The sequence below is a fragment of the Neodiprion lecontei genome, chromosome 1 (genome assembly GCF_021901455.1).
Source record: "Neodiprion lecontei isolate iyNeoLeco1 chromosome 1, iyNeoLeco1.1, whole genome shotgun sequence".
Lineage (NCBI taxonomy): Eukaryota > Metazoa > Arthropoda > Insecta > Hymenoptera > Diprionidae > Neodiprion > Neodiprion lecontei.
This window is the reverse complement of record NC_060260.1, coordinates 21727949-21754076: the sequence shown is the minus strand read 5'-3', so window position 1 is coordinate 21754076 and position 26128 is coordinate 21727949. Positions and strand designations below refer to the sequence as shown.

Sequence of the window (26128 nt, the reverse complement as noted above, 5' to 3'; positions counted from 1 at the left end):
TAATTCCTTTCCAAAACATAATTCAATTTTTGTAAATTATTACTTCAGATTACATTGGTACGACAATAACAATAATTTTGTTGTAGCTACCGAATATTGACAACCCAAATGATAATGAGTCTTTGGAACTGATATTTATCTCACCAGATTCTGGCAACTATCGTGATATCAATGCAAATACTATCATGCCACAATTAACAGAGGAACACATCACTTTATTCTTACAATAAGTCACTCGCTGTGGACTACACCTATCAATTCGAGCAGGCAAGGTAAGTTCTAGATCCAACTATTATTTTTCCAATCGAGTTTCTTTTCATATTTACTAGATATAACACTTGAATTATAATTTTCTTATGCGGTTCTCGATGCTTCTTCGTTACACTTCAGTATTTAATAGATAATGGTGATCCAAAACTACTGATTATACGTCCCAGTTCACTTTCGCTATTCAACTTTGAATCTAGCTATTAATTTATCCGGAACTGATGGTTAGGACGTCACACCCTCGCGGCGGAGCTCTTCGTTGGCCTTCTTTTCCAAAATTTTCGACGATTTATATTATCGAGAAATCTCTAATTTTGTGTGTCACCTAGGGTTCGGCGAGGTTATGTTTGAAATAACAAACATAATTTTTGTACCATATATTTACAGTAATTCACAAATTAGAACATTTTCTTTAAGCACACAGTTACATTTCAACATGAGAGCTATGTTATTTAAAAAATACTTTTAATGCGACACCGCAGGGCTGTCATCTTGTGCGACTGCAAGTGAGCGATGCACCCTTACGTCAATGCTCCACGGTGGATAAAATAATATCTTCTCGAGTGCGATCATGCTGACAATCGTTTAGACCGTTTTCCTTTCTCTTTGAACTTTGTTATTAATCGGCGATGGAGGTGCATGTGGAAAAAGGCAGATAAAATAAACACGAAGTAATCGATTTAATGTAATCTCTAGCGCGAACGATAACTGACTAGATAACCAGGTTCACTTCGCGTTTAAGTGCTACACATATACCCACACGTGCGTGTCCCATACGGGGAATTTGAACACATGCAACAAACTTAATTACTATTTTTCTTCTATATCTACGTTTTTATTATTTTTAACTTCCAATTAGTACCTTATACTGCGTGATCAGAATGTGTAAATAATTTTCCGGTATTTATTTACTTCAATAATGTTTCGATAGATTCATTGAACAACAAACTATAATACTTACACTTTTTTAAGTGAACTTCGTAGAAACAGGAGAACGGTTTATGAGATTGAACTAAATTGACAATTTCTGTTTTCTATTCGTTTTGACACCTTGAATTCCTATAATGCCACTGCTCTGACAGTTTTGACTGGGCAGTACAAGCCATAATGGCGCTATGTAAATTGATAGTAACATTGTGGTCTGAAAACTCTGGCAGGTAAGCACCAACCAAACGTTAGAAATCAGGTTTATGTACTATACCTGATCACGTAGATGAGCAACATAAAAATCTTGAGGAATTCAACACGGGTGATCACGATGTAAAAGTCCATAAGGGTTCTCGGTATACGATTAACAAAGCCAATATCGGAAATGTTAAGCACTCCTCTTATTCAGGAAAAGCTTCAATACCAAAAAGTAGTCTTGTTCTGATTACTAGATTGATGAAAGTTATGATTTGTGGCAGTGACTTTCGCAAGATATTTTTAATCTATAACATATTCTGTCAATTTCGTATCTAATTCTGACCAGTTGCTTAGCTGTTTTTCGATATCTATCCCCTCTAATGAGATTCCTAGAATATGTACGAATTCGAAAAGTTGTTTGTTCCGGATGTGTTACAACTGAAAAAATGCTTACTCCGGAGACTCGACGCGAATTATGAATTCCGAAGTGTCTTTCGCAGGATCAATAAAAGAATAGATCCAAGGTAGATAATCGGCGACAGTCGTGTAAACCGACGGAGCTCCAATTGTACAACGCCCATCTTCTAAAATAAGAACCAAAGTACTGATCCCAACTAAAACGCCATCTATGACGATGGGACCTCCCGAATCACCGAGACAAGTCCCAGCTGGAGAATCTCCAACGCCTTGGGTGCACAGAGATCTTGCCGGTATGTCAGAAGCCGTGCACATTGCTCTGGATTGGCACGAGGCCTGATAGGATTTGAAATTATGGTTGCATGTTTGCCAGTCCACGACAGGTGCGTATGCGCTCACAAGGTGACCAGGTGGTTGGTTATGCTCATTCACTCCCCAACCGACAAGAAGAGCTCTGGTTCCTGGAGGATAAAACGCGTTACCTGGCGCAGGCAGAGGGATTGTTTTGGCGTGCGCGTCTCGCAAGAGGTCTTCCTTGACTTTGATCAGTGCGATGTCAAATTTTGGGCGAGGGTGAACGTACTGCTCATGACCGTGGCACTCGTCTGCATAAATCCGCAACTCGGAGGTCGTTAATAGGGCGGCCGGCAGCACCTTCACCATATTGCATGTCGCACCATTCAAGCAATGAGCTGCGGTCAGAATCCATCGGTTGGTTATGACGCTCCCACCGCAGAACCAACCGTCAGTGTCTTCTCTTAGTTGTACCAAGTATGGAAAATCCATTGGGTTGACTTTCTCGCCGAAAAGAATGCGTCTGCTGGAATCGACATTGGTATCGATTTGACTTGACTCTTTCGACTCCAGTCCTTGAGAAAACGAAAGGCAAATGCACGTTGCAACTGTTAGTATGATATTGACTTTCATGATCGATGTGGATCTAGCACTTTGAAACGAATGAGCTCGTCGACTTATATTATCACACTGAACGCATTTATTACTAACGATACATCATTCATGCGTTAACAAGATTGAATTTTTACTTCGGTAATTTATAGCCATGTCTATCATTCTCTTGATGAACTGAGTTAAATTGTGAATTGGATCGACTAGTAAAGCTTGTAAGTACTAAATCACATTGGTATTGAGAAACATAATCTATAAGTCTTATCAGGCAGTGACTTAATTGTAGCTGGGGATACACTTCGTTAGCCTATCGTCTTATGATATTCTACTCGTACGAGAACTAGACTGGTTATAAGGCGGCAATAACATGTCCGGCCTATACTAAGATATGGGAATATTATTGCTATCCTATTAGATACTTCCAATCGCATTTCGATAACTCACTACTGCAGCTTGGTGATTTTTTGTGTCACCTATGAACATGGGGAATTATTTTGCCATTTAAACCATGACTAGGGTGCCATTCTCAGTAACTGGACTTGCATGATGTTTACTAGACATCAACCAACTTATAATCTAATTAAACATCGAATTTAATGCGAATTTCTATCGTAATTTACCCTAAACCGACAATAAAAAAATGTCCTCCTCAGAATGTTTAGGATTTACGATTTATACAAAATAGAAATGGATCTTTATCAATAAATTTGGCACTTACCTGTAGGCAATTGGCATGACCTCGAGCTCTGCGGATAGTATTGCGTGTCTGGCGATAAGCAGATTTGAAACTTTAAAACCAGTTGTGAAGAAACATCTAACTTCCCTGAAAGTACACTGCTTATGAACTGACGATAAGTGACGTTGTTAATGTGCGTTGATTTAGTTAGTGGTAAATTATTCTCATCGTCAGTCCAATGTTGGTAATATACAGAATTTTCTAGAAATAGTACACTTGCACTTTGAAATTGTTTGCTGCTACGTGTATATGGATACTGTTCACTTCTGTTTGCACATTCCATGAAGGTAACTCTGATAAATGACAATGAGTTAAAATTATTTTCTTCTATATTCGTTTTTATGTATGCATACCGTCCGTCGGTCCATGTTTTTTGCCGATACAGCTGATACAGGAAGAAGCCGCCGTAGAGGACTACGTACGCCGTTGACAACATGTTCTGTCCTATTACCTCTGCTTCTTTTATTCTATCTTAAAGGTAAGCTTTTCCCTGTCTCCTGTGTAAAGCCACGAATTCACTCGCAGTCATATCTTTCGCTATTTTTCATTTCTTTCCTCGCATGTAACACGGCTATATCCAAACTCCGTGTTCTCATAGCATAATATTCTCTTTATCGCAAATAACTCCGTGACTGGCTAGCTTGCTTTGATTTTTACCGCAATTTCTACTATCTTTAAGCCTCAGGTGAAGTTGATTTATCTAGTGATTCAACTAGGAATTTTGACCTAAATTTTCTCACCTTTATCGCACTTTTGGTAGTTGATCTTGTGATTTTATATTCTTTATATCGCATTTCCCGTGCCTAATTTGTGAATTTTTTTCTATCTAATATCGTGATTCCTTACTTAATATCGAATTACCTTTTCTAATATTTCAATTCCTCTTAACGTGTCTCACGCTTAGAATTCTCTCGCTTACGGTAATTAGGTATACTTCCGCTTATGTAGTACCTGTTCCTATTTTCCTAATACCGTCATTACCTTGATTTATCATTCTATTAATAACATATTTGAGTGAGTTTCCTAAGCCCTGGAACATCGGAATCCCAAATATCGCAATAGTGGCCGGATATTAATCTTGTTTTATTATTTTATTATTGTTCTATCGCTTATTTTCTTATTTATCGATAATTCTCTTCTTTATTGTTAATACTTTGATTATTGCATAAGTCGATTCCCTACCGCCAAAATATCGTAACCTAGATTTCTACGTACAAAATCATCGTTATAATTCTCTACTAGACCTCGAACATATCGTATCGTCTATAAATTCAATATGTTGATTCTTAGTCTCGTAATTCATGCAGCACGAATTATTCGCAAGTACTCGTCGATACCAATACCTTTCCTTAACAATATCTGAAATTGCAATATCCCAATCATACCGTAATTAGGTAAGAATTAGTTTGTCACCCGAATTCTCATACTTTACTAATCAGTGTTAATTGTAACACCGTTATAAACTAACACCTGTTCTTTAGGTTTGATTTAGTTACCTTATCGCACTTGCTATAAATTCTCATTGAATTTCCTTTTTCCCGCTAATTCTCGCTTGTTATGTTAACTTTCTCTATTGCAAATAATTTCTTAGATTTTTATTGCATGCTAGTTACTCATCTCTGATTATTGTAAACTCGCTGATTGTTAATTACCGACTAGTAGAATCATGTATTGCACTGACATCTATTTTGATGAATTGTGAAAAGTTTTATTCTCTTAGTATATCTGATCTTCTGCTATTTTGTTAATATAATCGATATTATTAATGTAGGTAATACATGCTTTTGTTTTTTTTTTTTTGGCTACTCCCCACTCCTTCACCGGTATCTTATCTATCAAAGTTATTTGTGCAAAACCGTCACAAGGTTTGTTTCATCTTTTCTCCTATCGCTTTCTTTTTTCTAAAAATTGACGCAACTGCATCTGGCGCCCAAAATTTATGTTCTCTCTTGCCGGAAGTACCCTGCGCTGTAGAGTATCGGCTTGATTGCCCTCACGTTATCTTACCGTAAATCAATTTAATCAATTTTTATCGTTTCAATGATTATTGATAACACCAAGGCATTCTTGAACGTAATTCAATTATCAACGACCCGGTGGCTGGCATGGGAAGGAGCCGTGAAACGCATATTATACCAATAGCTGGAATTGAAAATACACTTCGGTCGATTGTCATAGGCCAAGAAAGATGTTACACTGCTAAGACGCTAATCAGCATGTAGAAAGATCCCGCTAACCACCTGTACTTGGTATTTATCAAGTGTGTTCTGTGCGGTGTCAATGGGGCAAACATCTTGTTTTAAAGCAGGCAAGAGGATATCACAAAACTGTATGAAACTCTCTCAACTGTGGTCTTATATGTTGCTAGACGCATCATGAAGCCCATATTTATGGAAAAGCGGGAGAAAAACTCGAATATATCGAGGAAACATTACAAAACGAGTGGACTTTGCAACCAGCTAACGGTGTCGCTTTCGGAATAGAATTCGTAACTGCAACCGCTGCGTACAACGTGAGGTCGGGAGAGTTCGACGAGATCGAAATCAGATTCGCCAACACATGATTGTTGTAACGATTCGAGTATATCCGCTTAAAATCAAAACAATGACTGGACAGAATTTGACTCACAGGGTCAATCACGTAGTATACTTTTTCGCCGATTCCACCTGTCTTCTCGATAACGCTCTCTCTCAACCAAACCGTCTACGGAGCATGACGTGCAAATTTTCTTTCATAGAAATGTATTTCTTAATTCTTGATAATAATTATAACAATCTCATATGAACTTGAAATAAACCCTAGATATTGACGAAGATTGTATTGGTAAATAATCAATGTGAAGTACGAACATAAAAGTGCGCCGACAGTCGATTGATTTATTTTCGATACCAAAGGAACGGGGATCCTCACTCCGAAACAAATAGATCGTCATTATATCAACCGTCAGCTGATGATCTTCACAGTGTACATTGAAAAGTTTAGTTATTATCTAAAAAGTCTTGTCTATCAAGGAAAAATAAGAGAGACAATTTTGCAGGTAATGAATTGCAAATGAGATACAGATAGAACGTTTCAGATGCCAAAAAAAAAAAAAAGAAACGAAAGGAAAGACAATTTATGCTGTACAATTCAAATATTATACATTTCTAAAACAATTAATAACTTATAGTGGTGAATAATTGAAAAGAGGAATGAATGTTTTTTTTTGTTACATAATTTGGAAAGTCGTGTTCATGTTTACAACTTACGAAACCAAAATAAACTATGGTTGATACTTGTTTACTTCAAACGATACAAGAAAATTGTTTGATTTAATGTTAATGAAATAACCGTTACATTGTGCGATTGACTGAGATAGTTAAACGTTTTCCAGACAATATAAAGCTTCTCAAATCGACAGCGAAGTTATGTTGACTGATGCAAAAAAGCTGGTCACCGCGGATTTGCCTCTCATTGTACTCGCTAATGCGTCGGATATTGCAGAAATCGGGGGTCATTTATGAAAAATTGATTTCATCGATCGGCCGGAATTTTTTCCAGATCGAGTAATGACAAACACTCTTCTAGAGATGCTGGGTCGAGCATGCGAATCGCCATGTGCACGATGATGTGATCCCCTAATTTCTCGGGACTATCGAGAAGTTCGAGCGAGCCAAGAGATTCGAGTAGATCGAGCATCTCTCCCTTCGCGTTCATGTATTGCTCTTCGCACTGTCCGTAATAGTCTTTCGCGAAATACGAAAGTCTTTGGATAGCGTCGAGTTGATCACCTTTTGCTGCGATTCTGATTTGATCGACTGTCTCGTGCATGCCTTGGAACTTCAGCCAATTTGAATTTAAAGCATCTAATCGCGATTGCACTTGCCCGAGGGTTGTTTTTGCTTCACAGACCTTGCGCAAGTTTTCGAGAGTGCGAGAGATGCGCCTGAAGAGATCGGTTTGACGTTCAATGTATTCGTCCATCGTCATTTTGACAAACGAGAAAGTGTAACTCACGCGACGAACAGAGTTTTAACGAACGAGATACGCATACAGTGATAATAGGGCGTCGCGATACACACTTCGAGAGATCGGTGTGTTGACGCTCAGATCTTAGTCACGGTCGCTACAGAGGACACCGCACGTTTGAATTTAACGGACGCGACTAATTTTGGTGATGGTTTTCACCGATAACGATATTGTTCACTTTGATTACGTGAACTTTCGCAACTTGATGCACACGCGATAGTTCCGTTTCACTCACTGGCTAATTCGTTTTCCCGTAAGTCGCAACGATTCGAAAAATTCGACTCGATTTGCGAATGATCCGATTCGGTTCGTGACTGATCCGGCTCGAAGGACCAAAAAATGTTTAGAGAGTTGGCAAAAGGATATGGATCATCGACGTAGGATCCGCGATCTAGTGATTGCGGACGAGTGTAAATGAAACGAAATGATGTTGAGATGGAGAGAGATGATGATTAATAGTAACCGAGAATTTTATTGATTCTGATGCGGCGATACAGACTGTATCGCAAGAGAACGTTACAGAGAGTGATGAGTTTACAGAGCGAGAGAACACATAGATTACACACATACATGATTTCGAGACAGTAGACAATACATGAGATACAGCTGATAGGTTTTGAGTCGCGACACGGGCAAGCGGCGAGATTTGACGCAGAGACGGCAAGTAAACATTGCACGCGAGTGTGCGTACATGTGCGAGGACGATTTTGAGTGTCGCGAGACACACATTTAACTATTCAATACTTTGCCGAAACAAAGAGAAATTTCAAAAAACTATTCACGCTAGAATTAAAGGCTCATCCAGGAACCCGTGTTTAAAGACTCAAAAGTCGATACCTGTTGCGCTCGAGCCACCATCTTGGAAAAAAGGTTCACTTTTTCAGTTTTTCGCTTATATCTCGGGAACTGTTGTTATAAATGGTTTTATTCAAAAATGTATTCGTGATTACATTTATTAATGCGGATTATTTTTTAAGATTAGAAACGCGCACACGTACATCGAAGTCGGCGTGTGTCACGTGATCACTGTAGAGTTATTCTTTGGTGTCTGAGAGATGCGCGCTCTGGTGGCGTGTCCACCCAACTAGTACTTATCATTTATTTTCAACAGGAACTGTTGCTGATATCAGAAAAATGGTTCAAATAAAAAAGATAGACTATTAAATTTACTATAAAAAAGCTTGTATACATTCTTTCTCCATATCCAAAGTTTAGTGTTAATTGCCGTTGAATCCAGAGTAAAGTCTTTTGTACTCGCTAGGTCAACGCGCAAGTCCTTATCACATGTCTTTGGGCAGCTTTGTTATCTGTGATAATCACGAATGGATGAAAAATCGTTGAATTATTTATGAATTGTGTAGTATTTTATAGGTATGTGCATTTTCGTATATTCTTACGAATTAAAACTGTTGCATGCGGTTTGAACTAGGGGTAGAATTCACTGAAGTACCAACTTCTGGCGGAGAAGGTAGATCAATTATTCGAAGTCGTTCCTGGCCTGCGTTAGTTGTTTTCTGCGTATACCAATGATCCGACAAAATTTTATATCCAGTATTTCGGAAACAAAAGATTGTATTTTTTTTTGGTTCTTCGTAATAATTATATCCTCGCCGTATTTCGCATCGAGTTTTTTTTTTAAACTGTACACTCGTCGGGAACGTAGCCTTTGATTAAATTGATCAAATCAGGCATTCCAAACTGGCACTCGTCACTCTTCTCAATAAAATCATAGATTACCTCTATTGCAGTTTTGACATCATCGATCGGCGGACGTCCACCTTTTTTGCCTGTTGCTGGATCCTTGAAGCAGTTGATATAACAGCATTCATGATATAAAGCTTCAACCGCGACCAAGTCCGCAACACTTTCTATCCGATGTGTTACTTCCCGATTTCATTTGTTGTTTGTTTTTCTAGCTGCCTGCAGCACGCATTCTTTCACAAATAAACCACGAACGTTGTGCACTTCGGTACGTTTAGTAGTAAGCTTCTTTCTCACTCGCTCATAGAACGTCGAATCTATTATTTCTGTGCAATAGAAACACGCATTTTTGAATTCGAAACTTGGTACAGATGACCTAAGCTTTGATTTTATTGGCGAAGTAGCGGGTACTGCTTGATTAGTAGATTGTATTTTTAATGAAGCAATAATACTGTGTTCCCGAGTATATTCTTTTCTACAGGCATCATGTACCTTTACTTCACACAGTCCCTCTAATATATTTTTTTTTACCATCGCCTCTTCAGTCACTTGCTTTTTTAAAAGTATTCACCGTCTCTTCTTGACAGTAATTGTTTCTCTAATTCAAAGGCTATTTTCGCCACTTAAACACGTTTCTTTACCAGCCATATTTAATACAGAGGCGCAACAAGGTTTGCGTCACGGAAAGTTGCGCTACGAACTGAGAACGAACATCTTCCGCCTGGGGTCTTGCCTATCTGGCGGATCCAACCCTAAACGCGTTATCATCTTATCATCTGCTAGATGCCCGCCGTTGAATACCCCCTTCCTCCTCTTTCTTTCGATTCTTCCACGTAAATACATTATACTATTGCCTATAATTGCCTAAAATACATTCTACGACTATTTGGAGTGTACGGAAATCTAAAAAGGCAGATCAAGGGCAAAAATATTAATTATTCTACTGTTGAACTCAGGATTACAGCTAAAGTATTAGATTTGAAAAATGATCTTGACCTTGTAGTATAAGTGTTGTTGTGGATCTTGGAAATGTACGTCATTATTTAACAAGTTTTTGTCGTCAACGTTTCGACTCTGATTGGAGTCATCCTCAGGACATATTTAATGCATCTATTGATACATAATTACAACATGGTCATGGATAACCTTGAAGAACAATGCATTAAAAAAACTGCCCTTCTTCTTACCTTTTTATTTTAGATATGTGGATGACATATTAACAGCCATTCCTAAAGATTATATCCCATAACTATTACAAAATTTCAATAGCTTTCATCCAAGATTGCAACTTACCATAGAAATTGAACTTAATAACAAAATTAACTTTTTGGATGTAACAATCATCAATAACCTATATACCATTGAAACTGATTGGTTCCATAAAATCACGTGGTCTGAACGATATTTGAACTTCAATTCACATCATCCTAGATCCTATAAAATTAGTACAATAATTAACTTAGTTGATAGGGGGATAAGATTAGCTAACAGGTGTTATCATGAAAAAAATCTCAAAATAATCAGAGATGTTTTAATTAAGAATGACTATCCGCCGGGCCTATTACATAGAATCATCAATCAAAGGTACAAAAAAATCTGCGAACAAGACAACAATAACTCCTTGAACCCAACAAATAAAGACAATTCAACCTTTATTTCCATTCCATACGTTAACGGGTTGTTTGAATCACTAAACAGAACGTTTAAAAAATACAACGTACAATTTGTGGGCAAAAATGTCAATGTCTTACGTTTGTTTTTTGATACAGGGAAAGATAGATTACCATTTGAAAAACAATCAAACTTGGTATATAAAATCTGTTGTAGGGATTGGAATAAGCCGTACATTGGACAAACTAGTCGTTGCTTAAATGTACGAATCAATGAACACAAAAACAATTTCAAAGATTCAGACGACCATCATACGGCATTAACAAAACATGCATTGTCCTTAAACCGCCATTTTGACTTTGATAATGTTAAAATATTACATAAAGAACCTAGATATTATAATCGACTAGTGTTAGAAATGTGTAATATCGCCAATCATACTAATTCTGTCAATCTCAGACAAGACATTGAAAATTTAAGTGAAATTTATATTAAACTAATTACGGATATGAAGACGTAGGCAGTTCAACGACCTCTTCATCTATATGGTTAAGAACGACCTTTTCACTTATTTCACATTTTTGATGTCTCTAATCACTCCTCTTTTCTTATCTATGTTCACTCGGCACAAGAAACAGATTATTCTATTTACTCATTGTCCTTCAACTTTCTTTCGGCAATGTTTTTATGACAGAGTGTTATTGTGTTTTGAAAATTTGACTGTTCATCAATAATGTATTCGAACGACCTTCTCATTTGCGGGATGTGAACGAACTCCCACTTATCTCACACTTTTTATATGCATTTGTTTACTTTCTTTTTCTCATCCATGCTCATTCGCCACAAGAAATGGGTTTATATTCTACCCACCCATCCTCTCCAACTCACTTTCATTAACGATCTTTAGACAGAGTAGTTGCCTTTTTTGACTAGTTCGTCATTTAACCATCAATAAACTATGGAGACGGGAGATAAAGAAAGTGAAAAATGTGACAACAAACACCATAACTGTGTTATTTTATCGAATTACTTCTCACCGTTTTTAACATTTGATTACTTTCTATAAGGTTAGTGTTCCTTCGTTTCTATATACATAGCTTATGTTTTACTTTTCATTATTACTCTAATTTTATTATATATTATTAAGGTTGTTCCGACTCGGTACCAACAATGTTGTAATTATGTTTCAATAGATGCATTAAATATGTCCTGAGGATGATTCCAATCAGAGTCGAAACGTTGACGGCAAAAACTTGTAGTTAAATAATGACCTGCATTTCCAAGATCCACAACAATACTAAAGTATTAGAGATAGAGAAAGAATGTATAGAAGCTTTCTTATATTAAATGTAATAAACTATCTTTTTTATATGATCCATTTTTAAGATTTTAATTAACATCACTTTTCACAATCGTTTTATTTGTGGATCGAGGGATTGACGTGCATTAAATTACGTTCAATTGTTATGTAAGGGATGTAAGAATAATTAATAAAACTTAAAAAATTGCAAAGTATATTAGTTTTATTTCGGACGCCTTACTCGACCGTTACACTTTATGCGCGTTGTTTTTTCACTACTACTGCGATCTACTGCGCTCTCGCAGCACCTACGCCATACTAGCGGTGTCGCCAGCCTATTTCGCATACAGTGGGTCTGGTCTAAGAACAGTGTGGCCCAAACGCGTACTCTGTACTTATTGGCTTCGCTATTTTTAGAAAAACGATTCCGCGAATTTCAAAATATTAGGCAAATTACATACCAGCTTCAGAACGGTTCAGGTTGTGATACTCCTGATATTCGTATGTTTCAGTCGATCGTAAGTGCGAAATACTGTTATATAAGCCAATGTGACATCCAATATGAATTATAAATATAACCTCAAATAATACTTAGTGGTTTGGAAAATCATGCCTACAACTGCTAATTTTTGTTAATGTGCAGTAATGTCGAGCAATAATATGCGATTACTGTGCGTATTCCTTTAATCTGATGCTGCATGATTATACGCACACAGCCAATATGCCTCCCTGCTCAGCGAAAGGCTGTCGGAATACATCTCAAATGGGTGTGAAAATGAATTATTTGGGGCAAAAACTGCAGGACTTTGGGTCACATGACTGACTGGATCCCAAAAGATTAATCTGCTCTATGCGAGGTACGTTTTATATTAATTATGCAGAGTATCCGATATCGGAATTTATTTAAAAGGTTGGTAAACACCTCATGTGATGAAACTGGAAAAATATATTATCGACTTCTTTATATTTGTAGTATCATTTCCCACCAGACATGTGTGAAAGTCAAGGTTAAATACTTATACAATTAATGTGATAATTTTGTTCAATTGTCTGTTATTATTCAAGATTGAAACTTTGTCTTTAGAATCCACTCAAATCGAAAATACTCACAAGGAGCAGAAGAATAAACACACAAATCCTGACTCACATCAAGTTTATCCGTTACAAGCACATGAAAAAGAATTTAATAAACTTTTAATCCCGTTTTCACAAGGAATCAACGATGCAAACTGTTATTAATAAATAACACTGATCGAAAAAAAAGAAATAAGGGTTTAGATAGAATTTTTTTTAGTTTTTAGGCGAACTATTTATTCTTATGAGGATAGAGTTTATCTCTCTACCTCTGGCGGAGCCTGACTGCTACATGGGTCGGCCCGTGTTCGGTCATATACACATGCATTACAACAGCTGCATCACACATATAAGTACATTACAACACACTTCCCTAATGCAGACGTACATTAATGTGAGTATTATTCTTGCTAGAATAATGTTGTTTCCTTTTGAATAGTAATATGTTACCATACATTATATTATACATACATAAATTGCATCAAAATATTTTATACTTATCTCTATGTTATATAGGGGAAATTTATATGTTTTTAAAGAAAATTGTAGTGTGAAAGTCACATACTCAAATAGACTTACGTCGCGATTAATTTGAGATGAACCCTAACACGACAAATTTCCCCAATAGTTTATAGTAGTTACACTACATGTAGACATTTTATGTGTTGCAAATTAAGTATTAAGTAATCTTACATTCATGACACATTCATACACTTTATCTGGACCTACAGCTTTTGTTAACATATCTGCTATCATTTCAGTTGTTGGAATACGCTTTAATTGGATTTCTTGTCTATCTACTCTCTCTTTAAGGACGTTGTCTACTCCCGGCGGAACTGCCGCTTGCAGACGTTCACGCGATGCAAGTTTTCTCCGTCATTTATAAAGATATTGAACTTCTATTACAAGCATTTTGAAGGCGAAAGAGCAATCTGTGTAGTGTATTTCATTGAATTTCGAAATTTTCTTTCAGAGTCGTAAAAAACGGCACTGAAAGTGAGCAAAGTTCCTGTTGTGATAAAACAAGAACGATTTTTTTTCACAATTATACGAAATATACGACACAGATACATTCTTCACCTTTAATTTGGAACTAAGAGCAATAAAATCGAACTTAAGAGTTGCGAGAAAACTTGCACGAGCTAAAGCATGAAACAGCGGATTTTCGCCGCGAAAAGCGATTGCTTACTAGCGCCATCTCTGGCTTAGGCCACCGGTTGTACGAACTAACGGCCATGGCAGATAGTCTGCATTTAACGCGTGCAAACCCGTAATTCAAACCGCGAGCCGTGAGCGTTATTTAGTGTGTTCTTCGTGAATAAATATTAGTAAAGTATCTAAAACTCCTTGATAAGTGTTCATCAGTCATTCGCTATGACCAAGATAAGGAAAGTGTTACGGAAAAGTAAGAAAGAGGGGCAGGGTTGGAAAAATTTGGCGGCTTATCAGCGGGAGAGGTTGGGGTGAATAAAATTGCATCAAGTTTGCTTACATAGACTTGATTGTTTTCATTTTCAGACGGACTGACTACCATGCACGTTTTATTAATTCAGAACACCGTATTTTCCTAACAATTTCTTCGAATTATTATTTACCGTCCCTTTCTCAATGTGTGTTTTGTCAACCTATTCTTCCGAAAATCATTTTCCATCTTTCGTCCTCTCACGATTACAAACTTACCGATGACTTTCACCGTACACTGATCTACCTAACTGCCTATTTGATTGTGATATTTGACATCTACTTGCCAAGGTCAATGCAGAATACACTAATGAATGGAAAACATGACGTGCTATCGAAGACATTGCTGCAGCGTAAAGTTTCAATGTCAGCCACGTCCGGTACGCTATATTTACGTTTCGAAATGAGCCAATTATTCAGCTCCATGAAACCTGAGACTTGACTCCGGCACTGATTCAGCTTCATCAGCTTTGTGAATTGGAATAAAAAATTCAAAGAGCTATCGCTGTCCTTTTCGAACAGGCGAAATACTGTTTTATTCTCCAATAGCAATACATTTCCACCTGAAATATCGTTAATTTGACTCGCAAGTGGCCGATGAAAAAAAATTAATTATTCTTATGTATACTACAATTAGGTGAAAAAATAAAAGATTTTCTATTGAGAAGTATTACTATCATATACAACGTGATTACCTAAAAATAGGTGTTACGAAGCTAAAATAACATAAATTTGTCGACCATTTCTGAAGAAAAATTTATAAACAGAAGTAAAAAATTTTTCTGAAACAACATCCACCTGGGGGTCAAGGACTCAAATCAGACCGGCTCCAATATTTTGTATATACTTGTCAATCGGTTACATAATATATGGTCAATGTAGACTGCTGCGAGCCAAATGATCGACGAAGAATTGGTCGCGGAAGACATGACAACCGAAGGCACGTGGATACAGATGATGTTACCGAGTTTAACGAGGTCAGAACTCCAACAGAATTCGTCAAAGTCGATCTGTTTTGCTTGCAAGTAATACCCAAATCTCCGATTTCTATAACGGTAGCCAATAAGGAGACGACAGTTGTAGGTACAAGAACATCCGTAAGTGTTTCGCCCACAACCGGCAGCAATGTGGTAGAAGACCACGAGTTGCAATTCGAAAGGATAGTGGATCAATCCTCCATTCCAGTTGGCCGGCAGAAGAATAGTGGATATAAATCACTTCCTGAGCAGTATCAAAAAATTATTGCGCAAAGATATAAAAAAGGTCGGAATCATGTTTTCGGGGACCATCGGTTGTGTAAAGACCATGGTTATTTCTGCAACGGTAATCCGAAGCCGGGTGAAATAAACCTTCTGCAGGATATGAAAGCGACTGGTATCTTCCAAGAGATCCTTTCGGCAATGAATCGACTCACTGAGCATGTCTCTGGCCTGATATGGGACGTTGACAACAACGTGGCCGAGTTGTACAACGCACGTGGTGCTAAGGCTATAGGGGGCAAGCGTGTCAATTTTACTCTTCGCGGATCATATCAAGCAAGATGCGAATCTGCCGTAGTGATGATGAATGCCGGTGGACAGTTCCATGCGTTAGTCAGTCAGAAATTAGGAATGGGTGGGCCGGGAAAATTCACCGTCAAGTACTGCACAAGTAAATCGCGATCTCTTCACTCTCGAAAGCCGGCTTTTAAATCCAAATCAAAATCTTTCGTCGCCCAGTCCGCTGACACCGACTACGGCCCGGACGTTGCATGACCGTCGCAACCAGACATGTCCGGATAGTCGGGGAGCCGACCGCACCATATCTTCCCTCATCGAACATACGGCCAAAATGCATATAAATCGATGGGGAATATAATGGTCAATAGGGTGCCAGACTTTATAGACAATGGATCCTGTCCGAAGTGTCAAAAAAAAGGTCACTTCCGGTCAGTTTTTTCGAGGTTATCTTCCCTCATCGAACATATGATTGAAACTAGTACCAATCGATAGGGGAGGTCGAATACTTGAAACAAAAACCGGGGCATGGAGACACGGTCCCATATCGTCAACGCCGTTGGGTTCGATGTGTATCGTATGTGCCATGGACGAGAATGTGACCCCAACGCGAGAGACCGTGTGTCTCGTTGCGCGCCTCCGAGGCAACTTCACGAGCACGAGCAAAGTGATCCGAAGCGAGTCGTTCTGACGACTGATACCAATTCACGCGCGCGTCTGCTCACTTATCAGCGAAAATCAGACACCAGTGCTGCCACGAATCGATAGAGCACGGCGATCTCGAGGAACTATGATGGCGCGTTATCCAACGACCTTCAGTCACCAAACAGAATCTGTATCCAGAACTTTCATACACGGAAAAAAAAATTCAGCTCGTGGAACTAAATATTAGATAGTTAGTTGTAAACAGTTCGTCGAACTAAACGTTCTGTTATTGGAAGAGCACTGCATGGTTCGTATAACTGACTGTTAGTCAGCTGTCATAGCTGTACGTTGTTCAGCTCTCTCAGCTAAACAGCTTCGTTCGAAGAGCTAGACCAGAATTTTTCGGCTCCGCTCACAGCGCTTATTATTAAATAGTACAATTATATTGCTATTAGTATTATTTTTCATCATTATTATCATTATTTATTCAGTGTCATTTACATATTTGAATGGACTATTTAAACAATTATCTATCAACTGTATTTAAATCATACTCATAAAATTTGAAGGTTATGAAATATGTCAACGCACCAGAGCACAGCGCAACTTACAGCTCTTAGAGCAAAACCATTCAGCTGTGAGAGCTGAACAACTTGCAGCTATCAGAGCTGACTAATATATAGTTGCTGTAACTACAAGATAGACCGTAGAGTGCGTATAGTTACTGGAGCTGTAGAATACAGCTCGCCGAACAGAATTTTTTTTTCCGTGTAGCTATTCTATTCCTACCAGCCGACCAGTGGAATTGTATCATGTTGAATCGTCATAAACACCTGGGATGTCAGTTCGACTATCTTTTTGCGATCGTCCTTCATTATTTCAGTACGTTTTATTTCTTGCTGCGTGTGGCAGGAGGTAATAACTAAATTATGGTTCATTTTGAATCTATACTTCTTCTTTGCTACAAACGTTAGAAAATATCATGAATTGCTCTAACAATTGGCGAGAATTTATTTGATAATAAATAGCTGTACGATTTAAAAATTCATAAAATAGTAAATAAACTTTCTGACTTAATAATGTTGATATTGAAATGTAATGTGTCGTAATAAGATTTACGAAGAAAGTAATTGTTTTTGAAACGCTTGTATTTCTCGGAGAAGTCCAGCCAGACGTGTCGCTGTCGCAGGCTCACGGACATTGTTCGATGGGCTTTTGCTACGCATTCCAAGCATCTGCATCTGATTCGTAACTTCTGCTCGTGTAACCCCTGAATGAGAAATCTCAGTGGTACTCCAGGGATTGCTACGAGTTGTAATGCAAACAAAACTATTCCTCTCATTTTTTGCCTGAACTTGTTGCTTTAAATGGAGAACCTAGAAACAGAAAGAGAAATAGTAACTGGGGCGAAGTATTTCAAAATAAAATTAAATATATCGAACTCATTTTTATTAGAGATAAGTGAACCATTTCGAATGAAATGCAATGTAAATTGTTATACATGATTTCTTGAACCGTCCAGATAACAGAACGTTGATCCGCGTAAATTGCCTTGATGCCTTAGTGGTAGCCATCGTTAAGTATATATATATATATAGAACACATTTATATGTATATGCAGATGACAGCACAGTCTACGCAGCGACGGCGTGTGAGCGTAGACGGATATGAGAGAGAGAGCTCGTGCGAGAGCTGGAGGGTATCGCCGGGAGATTAGACAGACATTGTAAAGACTCTTACACGCGAAGCATCGCTTTGATAATAGTAATAAGAATATAATTAAACTATATATAATAAAGATGTCATTTGTCAGTATATATTATAAAACTGTGATCTTCTCAACATTGTAAAGAACCTAACAGCCATGATTAAAAACACTGCAGTTAATTTGCAAACAATTATCGTTTTGAAAAGATCGCATTAAATAAGTATACGTGCAACAAAAAATTTGCTTTGGAGCTCTAAGATTTTGAACAAGTCTTAACCTGCCACTCTGTTTCTTCTAGGCCACAATATCAAATATTGTATGCCCTCATTTTTATCATTTTTTTAAAAGACGTTCGGCAATTATTTAGAAATAGTGTCAAGGTGAAAAAGTTATCGGACTACATATCAAATCATGTCTACTCATATCGATGGAGAATAACTCGATTGAAAATAAAATTTGGGATTGTCTTATGCTTTTCTTCTCTCACTCAATTGCTTTTTATCTCCATGTTTCTTTTTTATGGAAGCATTGTTCAAAGCCATAAAACGACGCAGATTTTCACACGGTCGAGGTGCTATCGAAAAAATGAAAACAATTTTGAAATTGGTACTTGTAATTGGTAAGTGAAAAAAAATGTTATCCTTTGATTTCTCATAATTGTAAAACAATGCCAAGAATTTAAGAGAAAAAACAACCCTTACAGAAATTTCAGCATCTCGTAAATAACCGACTAATAATCTTTGGTAGAATTTTATGAAAAAAAAATAAATCTTTTCGTCTAAACTGGAGAAACCATATGGAATATTTTCCGGAACCTGCTTGAAGAGTTCGATTTTCGAAACCTGTGATGCATGCGTGAAACGCTACATTTTCTAACAATGCAGTGAAACATCGTTGGTGCATGTGCAAAATAGAAATTCTATATTTTACACTTTAGGTTTATCCCTGGCACAAGCACAATTTCGAATGAATGAATTTTACGCACAGTGTCATTGATTGTAAGTGACCCAACCTGAATTTATACGCCCTCAGTGGTACCTTTGTTGGGACTCAGATTGGACCTTTCTTCATAGATTCTGAGACAAAGCGTTACACATACAGTGTAACGTGGCATTTTGATGCCCGTTACAAACAGCTCCCTGAACCCTAGGCGGAACCAAAATTAGAGATTTTGCCGTATCGATTATCGAATTATTTGAGAAAATGCGCCACAATTGGAATCCCGCATTGAAGATTCCGAGAGGGGGCACTGTAAAGAGTAGCGAATGAGATAAATCATTCATTTTGTTTCTTTTATTTTTCGAGTTTCAACGGCATCAAGCCGGGAGGGAATGGCACCAATTTTGAAGGAAAGATGTCTAGGTCGCGTCAGGTTGCGTATTCTAAGAAATTGATATAAAATCAATAAATTGCTGCAGATTCTTGCAGGTATGATTCGTGTTGGGATTTGAGGTGATTAGATTTTTTGATCACTCTTAGTTTTCGCGATTGTGAGAGATAGTCGTAATATAGTCAGTTTCGGACGGCGAGATTTTCTTGGTGAAAGGGATTACATAGATGTTACCGCGGGTCTGAATTGAAGTGTGAATTTCACGAAAGAACAAAGTTATAAATGTTCAGAATCCCAACGGCTTAAAGTTCCGAAATTCAAGATTCCAAAACTTCAAGTTACAAGAGAGCAAAGTTCTGAAAATTAATATATAATCACACAGCGTAGTATACTCAACGAGTTCGTTCAAGAAATCAGAAAAGCTGAAAATCAGAATGACTAGGATCCCGAACATAAAAATATCGAAAATCCAAAGCGAAGAAAGATCAAAGTGGTGAAATTTCATCAAGCTATAATTCACAGAACTGAAAACCTTGGACCATTTGAAATTTCGATGTTTCAGATCTTTAAATTTCCTCATCTTCGTACTTTCCGAACCTTGACTTGTGGGAGTTATGCCCTTTCATCATTTGATCCTTTACGAACTTTGCCCGTTCAGAACTTTGAGCGTCGGGTTTCAGACCATTCCAAAATTTGATGCTTCGTCAAATTTTGATTTCTTTACTTTAAGTTTCGCCACTCGCAATTTGGCGCTTTCGGAATTTTGCAAATTTGTAATTTCAACCTTGCCCCTATTGTAGCTTCTCTATTACACTGTCCAGCGTTCTATTCGATATGTCGTATTATTTTCGGAACTTAGATGTTTATGTGTTGATAACTGTGGTATTTTTTACGTTTGTTTATTTTGAAATCGTCAGAAGAGGATTTGTAATTTTGCGCTTTCGGCGCTTTCAAAATTCGGAATTTTAACCCTACCCCGACCAAGTTATTGATAGACCATTTTTTTCAACACATTACAATAGTAATTGGTAATTAAATGTGTAATTTAATAAAAATTATAATTTGAAACTCACAACATTGTACTTCTGTAATTTATCAGAAGGGTGCAATGGTTCGCGATCGTTTATTCTTGAAAGATATGGAATAATTAGAAATCCTGAAGTCGAATTAGCTTTTAAGCTTATTACTAACCAAGATCAATATGGTTGTATATATTTTTATAACTTATTCATGCGTAAATTTTGTCTATATGGTGACTACGATAGACGTAGAAAATAAAGATGGAAATTAATAAACGCATTATATGGTAGTGTGTGTGAATGACTCTGGCGAAACATATGAGTTATCTACGAGCACGAGCATGACTTCATCTACTCGTAATTTGATTAACTGGGTGGCTAGCAAAACATTTTAAATCTTAATATATATAAATCTCGTGTCACGATGTTTGTCCTCAATGGACTCCTAAACCACTTAACCGATTATAATAAAATACGCACACCATGTGCAGTTCGATCCAACTTGAGAGATAGGATAGTTTAAATCTCAAATTATAGTCGCAATTTTAATTTATTGCTAATTATTTGACTGTTATTATTTGACAGTCACAATTATCTGTTAACTCCAAATGATTCTAACAGATGTCGATACCTTTCGACTAGGTTGAGTAAGTAATCAATAGATGGCGCTGCTATGGTAAATCTACGAACGTGTCATATAAGCTACATTTTAACGGCATAATTACCACGTGTTGTTGACGCTATAAAATTAATTAAATTTATTTTGGAGTGAACGAAATACCGTACAATTCAATTATTTCCACTTTTTAAATTTTTGGTGTTAGCATAGCCGGCCACGTGTTACTTAGACTGAAGTGTAAATTGCATTCATATTATAATGAAGATAATACAGTGAAATTAATCCTGTTTTTTACTTATTTGTGCTTCATTGATCAAAACTTTATAATTTAACTAGCAGCCCATCCCGGCTTCGCACGGGCATATAATAATATTATGTAATAATATAAATGTATTATTTTTCTAGAAACTCACTGTAAACATTGTGTGTTTTCTTCTATTATATTATTATATGCCCGTGCGAAGCCGGGATGGGCTGCTAGTATAACTATATAATGCGGTGATCAACAGAATTGTTATTATAGTTACGTACTTCTCTGTACAGTTCGACGACAGCATTAATTTCTCCTTCCTTGGCATTGAGTTCCTTCTCCGTGGCTGCGATTTGTTCTGTTATTGACTTATCATTGGATTTTTCCGCCTGTGCCTGTAGTTTTTCATACTCTCTGTAATATTTAAAATTTACCCAGTTTTGGATCATGTGATTTAACCAGAACAACACGATTATCATGCAATTTAACTTTGTGATAGATATTTTCTTATTTAACATACGTGTTTAATTTTTCAAATTGGTCGTGTAATCTGATCAATACTTCACGAATTCCCTTGGAATCACAGGAAACACTGTTAGTATAATTATATTCATTATCTCCAATGTTTATTTCTTCCTGTGAAATTTGTATTCTATGTTAAACTTGGTAAACATTTCTCAATTTAAATATTGATACACACTCTGAGGTAATACAAAACTTCGCAATAGGTGAAAGAAAGGCAGACGAAACCCAAAATCGAATAATGATTTGAATATTCAACAAATTTCCGAGTTTCATACCAATTATTCAATAAAACAATAGGCCCAGAAATAGAAATTAAGAATTATTCTTCCACCTTGGTGTCGTTACGGAAAAATCTAAAAGAAAACACGTTTGTTGGCTAGAGAACGATTATGATTTTCTATTTCTATTCTTTTTATCCATTGTGTAATCAGTTAAAGCTCATGGTTTGTAGTCGAAGCAACAGCTACAGTAATAATTTACTTGACGCGTCCTTAGCAGCGCGCTTGTGGTCAATGTAGGATTTCCCGTGATGCTCTTTCTCGATGTATATTGCTTTAATATTTTGTTGTAACTTTTACTCTTCTTTGGGCAACAAATACATCCGCTCTCTTGTTCCTGTGGCCAATTTACCCCCTGAGACTCATCCTGCGCAATAATAAAATGCAGTAAATTAGTCACTAGCGCCAGGCTGTGTACGAATTTACAAGTTGGATATTATTGTTGTTAAATATTAATGTAACAATTTATTTTCCCATGTTTATCAATTGTTGTGAAGTAAGAAATACATGTATTTACGTTTCTTTTTCACACAGTACATCCAATTACCTAAAATTTATCTCTACACGTTTTGAGGAACTGTTACACAAAAAATTTATGCATCGTGCGGTTGCAAAATCCATTTCTACTCTGAATCATGCGTGAGGTTTTAAAAAAAATATTTTGAAGAAAAAGTAAATCCTCTAATGCATTTTCCTTTGAGTTCTTATATCATATTTTTGGAATCAATTTCAATCAGTTTCTGATATATCTTACGTTTGAATGAAGCCAACCAATAACCCATAAATATATTGCAACAAATTTTTCTTCCGACAATTTAATTCAAAGATAATATAGGCGAGGGCGGGCAATTCGTTACTCTAGAGTGCAGGTAGCTGACCTTACCGAAAACGAAGTAGGGGAGAGTGGGGTCCCTTTGATACATTTTTCTTATCTAGAATTTCACCCCGTTTATCTACTTAACTCAACATATCTCAGTATCCATTGTTTGATATAGCTATTAAAGTACGTAAATCAAAGTCAATGAACATATAAATGTTGCTGTGATAAAAAAAAAAAAAACGAATTTCAAGAGAGCGTATGTTCATAGTGTGGGGTAGAATGTGATATATACTGTGAAACGTGGGGCACTGTGTGCCACGTAGGAAAAACACGCACATACTTTCACTAATTGTTTATTGTATTTTTGAGTACACGTTGTACAGCGCTGGATATCTGTGATATATATTTTACTTAAAATAATATAAAGGTAGAATCTTTTTCAGTGTATACGAACATAATGCGTAGAAGTACTACAGACAATTTTTTTATTCATTTAGTACAACTATACCCATTATATTTTCGATTAAAACCTAACACACTTTGCACAACTCTGAGCATCTTACATATTGTACGCGAAATAGTCTCCGAGCACAGTATTTTGGAGTATGTTAACCGAGACTAGCGTGTGGTAAATCAAAACTTAACATATTATTATCACTTATTATTATTCTTGGACTTTAAATTATTAGCTTGTTAGAGATAGTTAATTCGCACGAAAACTTAATACTGATAAGTACACATTCATTTGCAATTCGACCTTGAACTTATTCAGGTAAGGGCTGTTCTCATTCTTATTGCAACTTCAAACTTATTAATATTGTGACGTTGCACCTAGAGTGCAAGTCATAACAAACCCCAAACCCGCGGGGAAGAGCCGAACGGGTGAGTCCCGTCCCGTCGGGAAAGACCCGAACGTAACCGAAGCCCACCGACGCTCGGCAGAGCCGAGCGCCAGCAGCATTACGACCACGACCTGCGGGGCAGTAAGACCTAACCGAAGAAAAGTTCACGAGAAGCGCAGAGGGAGAGAAAGAGAGAGAGAGAGAGAGAGAGAGAGAGAGAGAGAGAGAGAGAGAGAGAGAGAGAGAGAGCAAAAGAGAGAGACCCCGACACACACCGTCACACGCACACCATTCTACACACACGCCGACGACACCAGGTTAGCCTGCATTCTACAGCCGATCTGCTCCTCCCCTCGCAATACCAACCCTTTCTACCTCACACTCCCCGTCACACTACTCCACCCTCCCCTCGCAATACCAACCCTTCCGACCTCACATTCCCCGTCACCTCCCACACTCCCCCCCCCCCCCCCCCCCCCCCCCCCCCCCCCCCCGCGCGCGTACCTGTAAGTTAGTATTAAGAAACGCTAAGGGCTGAGGCGTGATCAGCCCCCGTTCCAGTCTACAACCCTCTTGTAATTTTCATAGTTTAAGTCGACTCACCTCCCCCGATCGCAACGCATGTACCACCCCCCCCTTTTTTGTTGCAAATACACACACCAAGTTTTACCTATTATATCCGCCCCGTCTCTAATTGTCTCCCCCCCCCATATTATTCGTGCGGACTCAAAACCCGTCACAATATGATGAATATTTTTCATTACTTCGGTCTGAAACGTACTCAGGTACAGAATAATAAACAGGCTCAAGTGTTTGTTAATCACATTAAAAAAGCGGTGCCTTATGTTCAGCACCCCGTTGTTTCTTTATGCGACCTCTTGTTTTAACAATTTTTGGCTCCTCGCCTTTGCTTGGTAAAGATTTCTTCTTCACTCCTTTGGCTTTTGGATTTTTAGCAGGAATTTCTTTGAGAAAATTATCATCTAACTTGAGTTTTTTGCACACTCTATCTTGGCTTGGTTTATTCTGCAGCTTCTTTTCTTCTATCAATTCTTTTTCAATCTTTTCAGCTTTCTTTTCATTACATAAAGTATCTTTCACAGGAGTATCAGTTAGTATCACGCTACTCTTTCGTTTTCTCTTGATTCCTTTCCGAGATTCGGCCCTCGAAAATGGTTTAATATCTTACGGCAAGATAGTTGTTTTCTTACATTCAATCTTTGACTTAGTTCTCGCTTCAAGTTTAAATTCCAGTGAATCTTGTGGAACTTCAGTAGATTCACAGGTAATAACTGATAACTTGGCATCTGCTATAACTGGAATGTAAACCGTACGATCTAGCAGTCGAAACGTTTTAGACGTATGTGGCGGTAGGTACAACAGGATAATTCCATTGTCCTTACAAAAATTCAAACTACTTATCGTAATGGGAGAATCATGGTTATCGAGAATCAGCAGGACTTTGTGGTCTACGGATGCTCGAGCATGTTTTTGAAAATGTTTCAAGCATCGATAAATACTTCACCGTTCATGCGGCCACTTTGATTCGCAGCTCCCTCAGAACCTGGCGGAGCACCATGAAGGATATGCGATTTGAAACTTTTCTATGGAAACATTAGGAATGGACGGATTTAATTTCCATTCGCAGCAATAAAACAACACGCTGTAACAAGAGTTCCCCGTTCACTGGATGTCATTTGACTAACCTGTTTCTTACCCTTCTGTGCAATTACATTCGGTGGATTGTGAACTGTTGTTAATGCAGTTTCGTCTAGGTTGTGAATGAAAGCAGGTGACAGATCATTTCTCAGCTGCTTGCACGCTGCTTCTAAATTATCATAGAACAGGTTAACTGTACTTCTACTGAAACTATCTGACCGAGCTACACTGGTCCCTTCTGATTTTCTGAGTGGCAGATCTGGATATCTTTTTATAAAATTGATAAACCAGTCTACACCCGCTGATTTTTTGTGATACAATGATTCTGGAA

At 37.5% G+C, this 26128-nt stretch overlaps 1 protein-coding gene across 1 annotated transcript; it reads right to left on the bottom strand.

Annotated features, from left to right (window-relative positions):
• On the bottom strand, positions 1 to 2791 carry LOC107226048 (chymotrypsin-2). Its single transcript, XM_015666725.2, has one exon. The coding sequence runs from the start codon at positions 2734 to 2736 to the stop codon at positions 1843 to 1845; it is 894 nt and encodes a 297-aa protein (XP_015522211.2). The 5' UTR covers positions 2737 to 2791; the 3' UTR covers positions 1 to 1842.
• Positions 2792 to 26128: the final 23337 nt, after the last annotated feature.

Excerpts from the sequence above, each read along its gene's own strand:
- LOC107226048 (XM_015666725.2), bottom strand. The coding sequence starts at position 2,736 with ATGAAAGTCAATATCATACTAACAGTTGCAACGTGCATTTGCCTTTCG.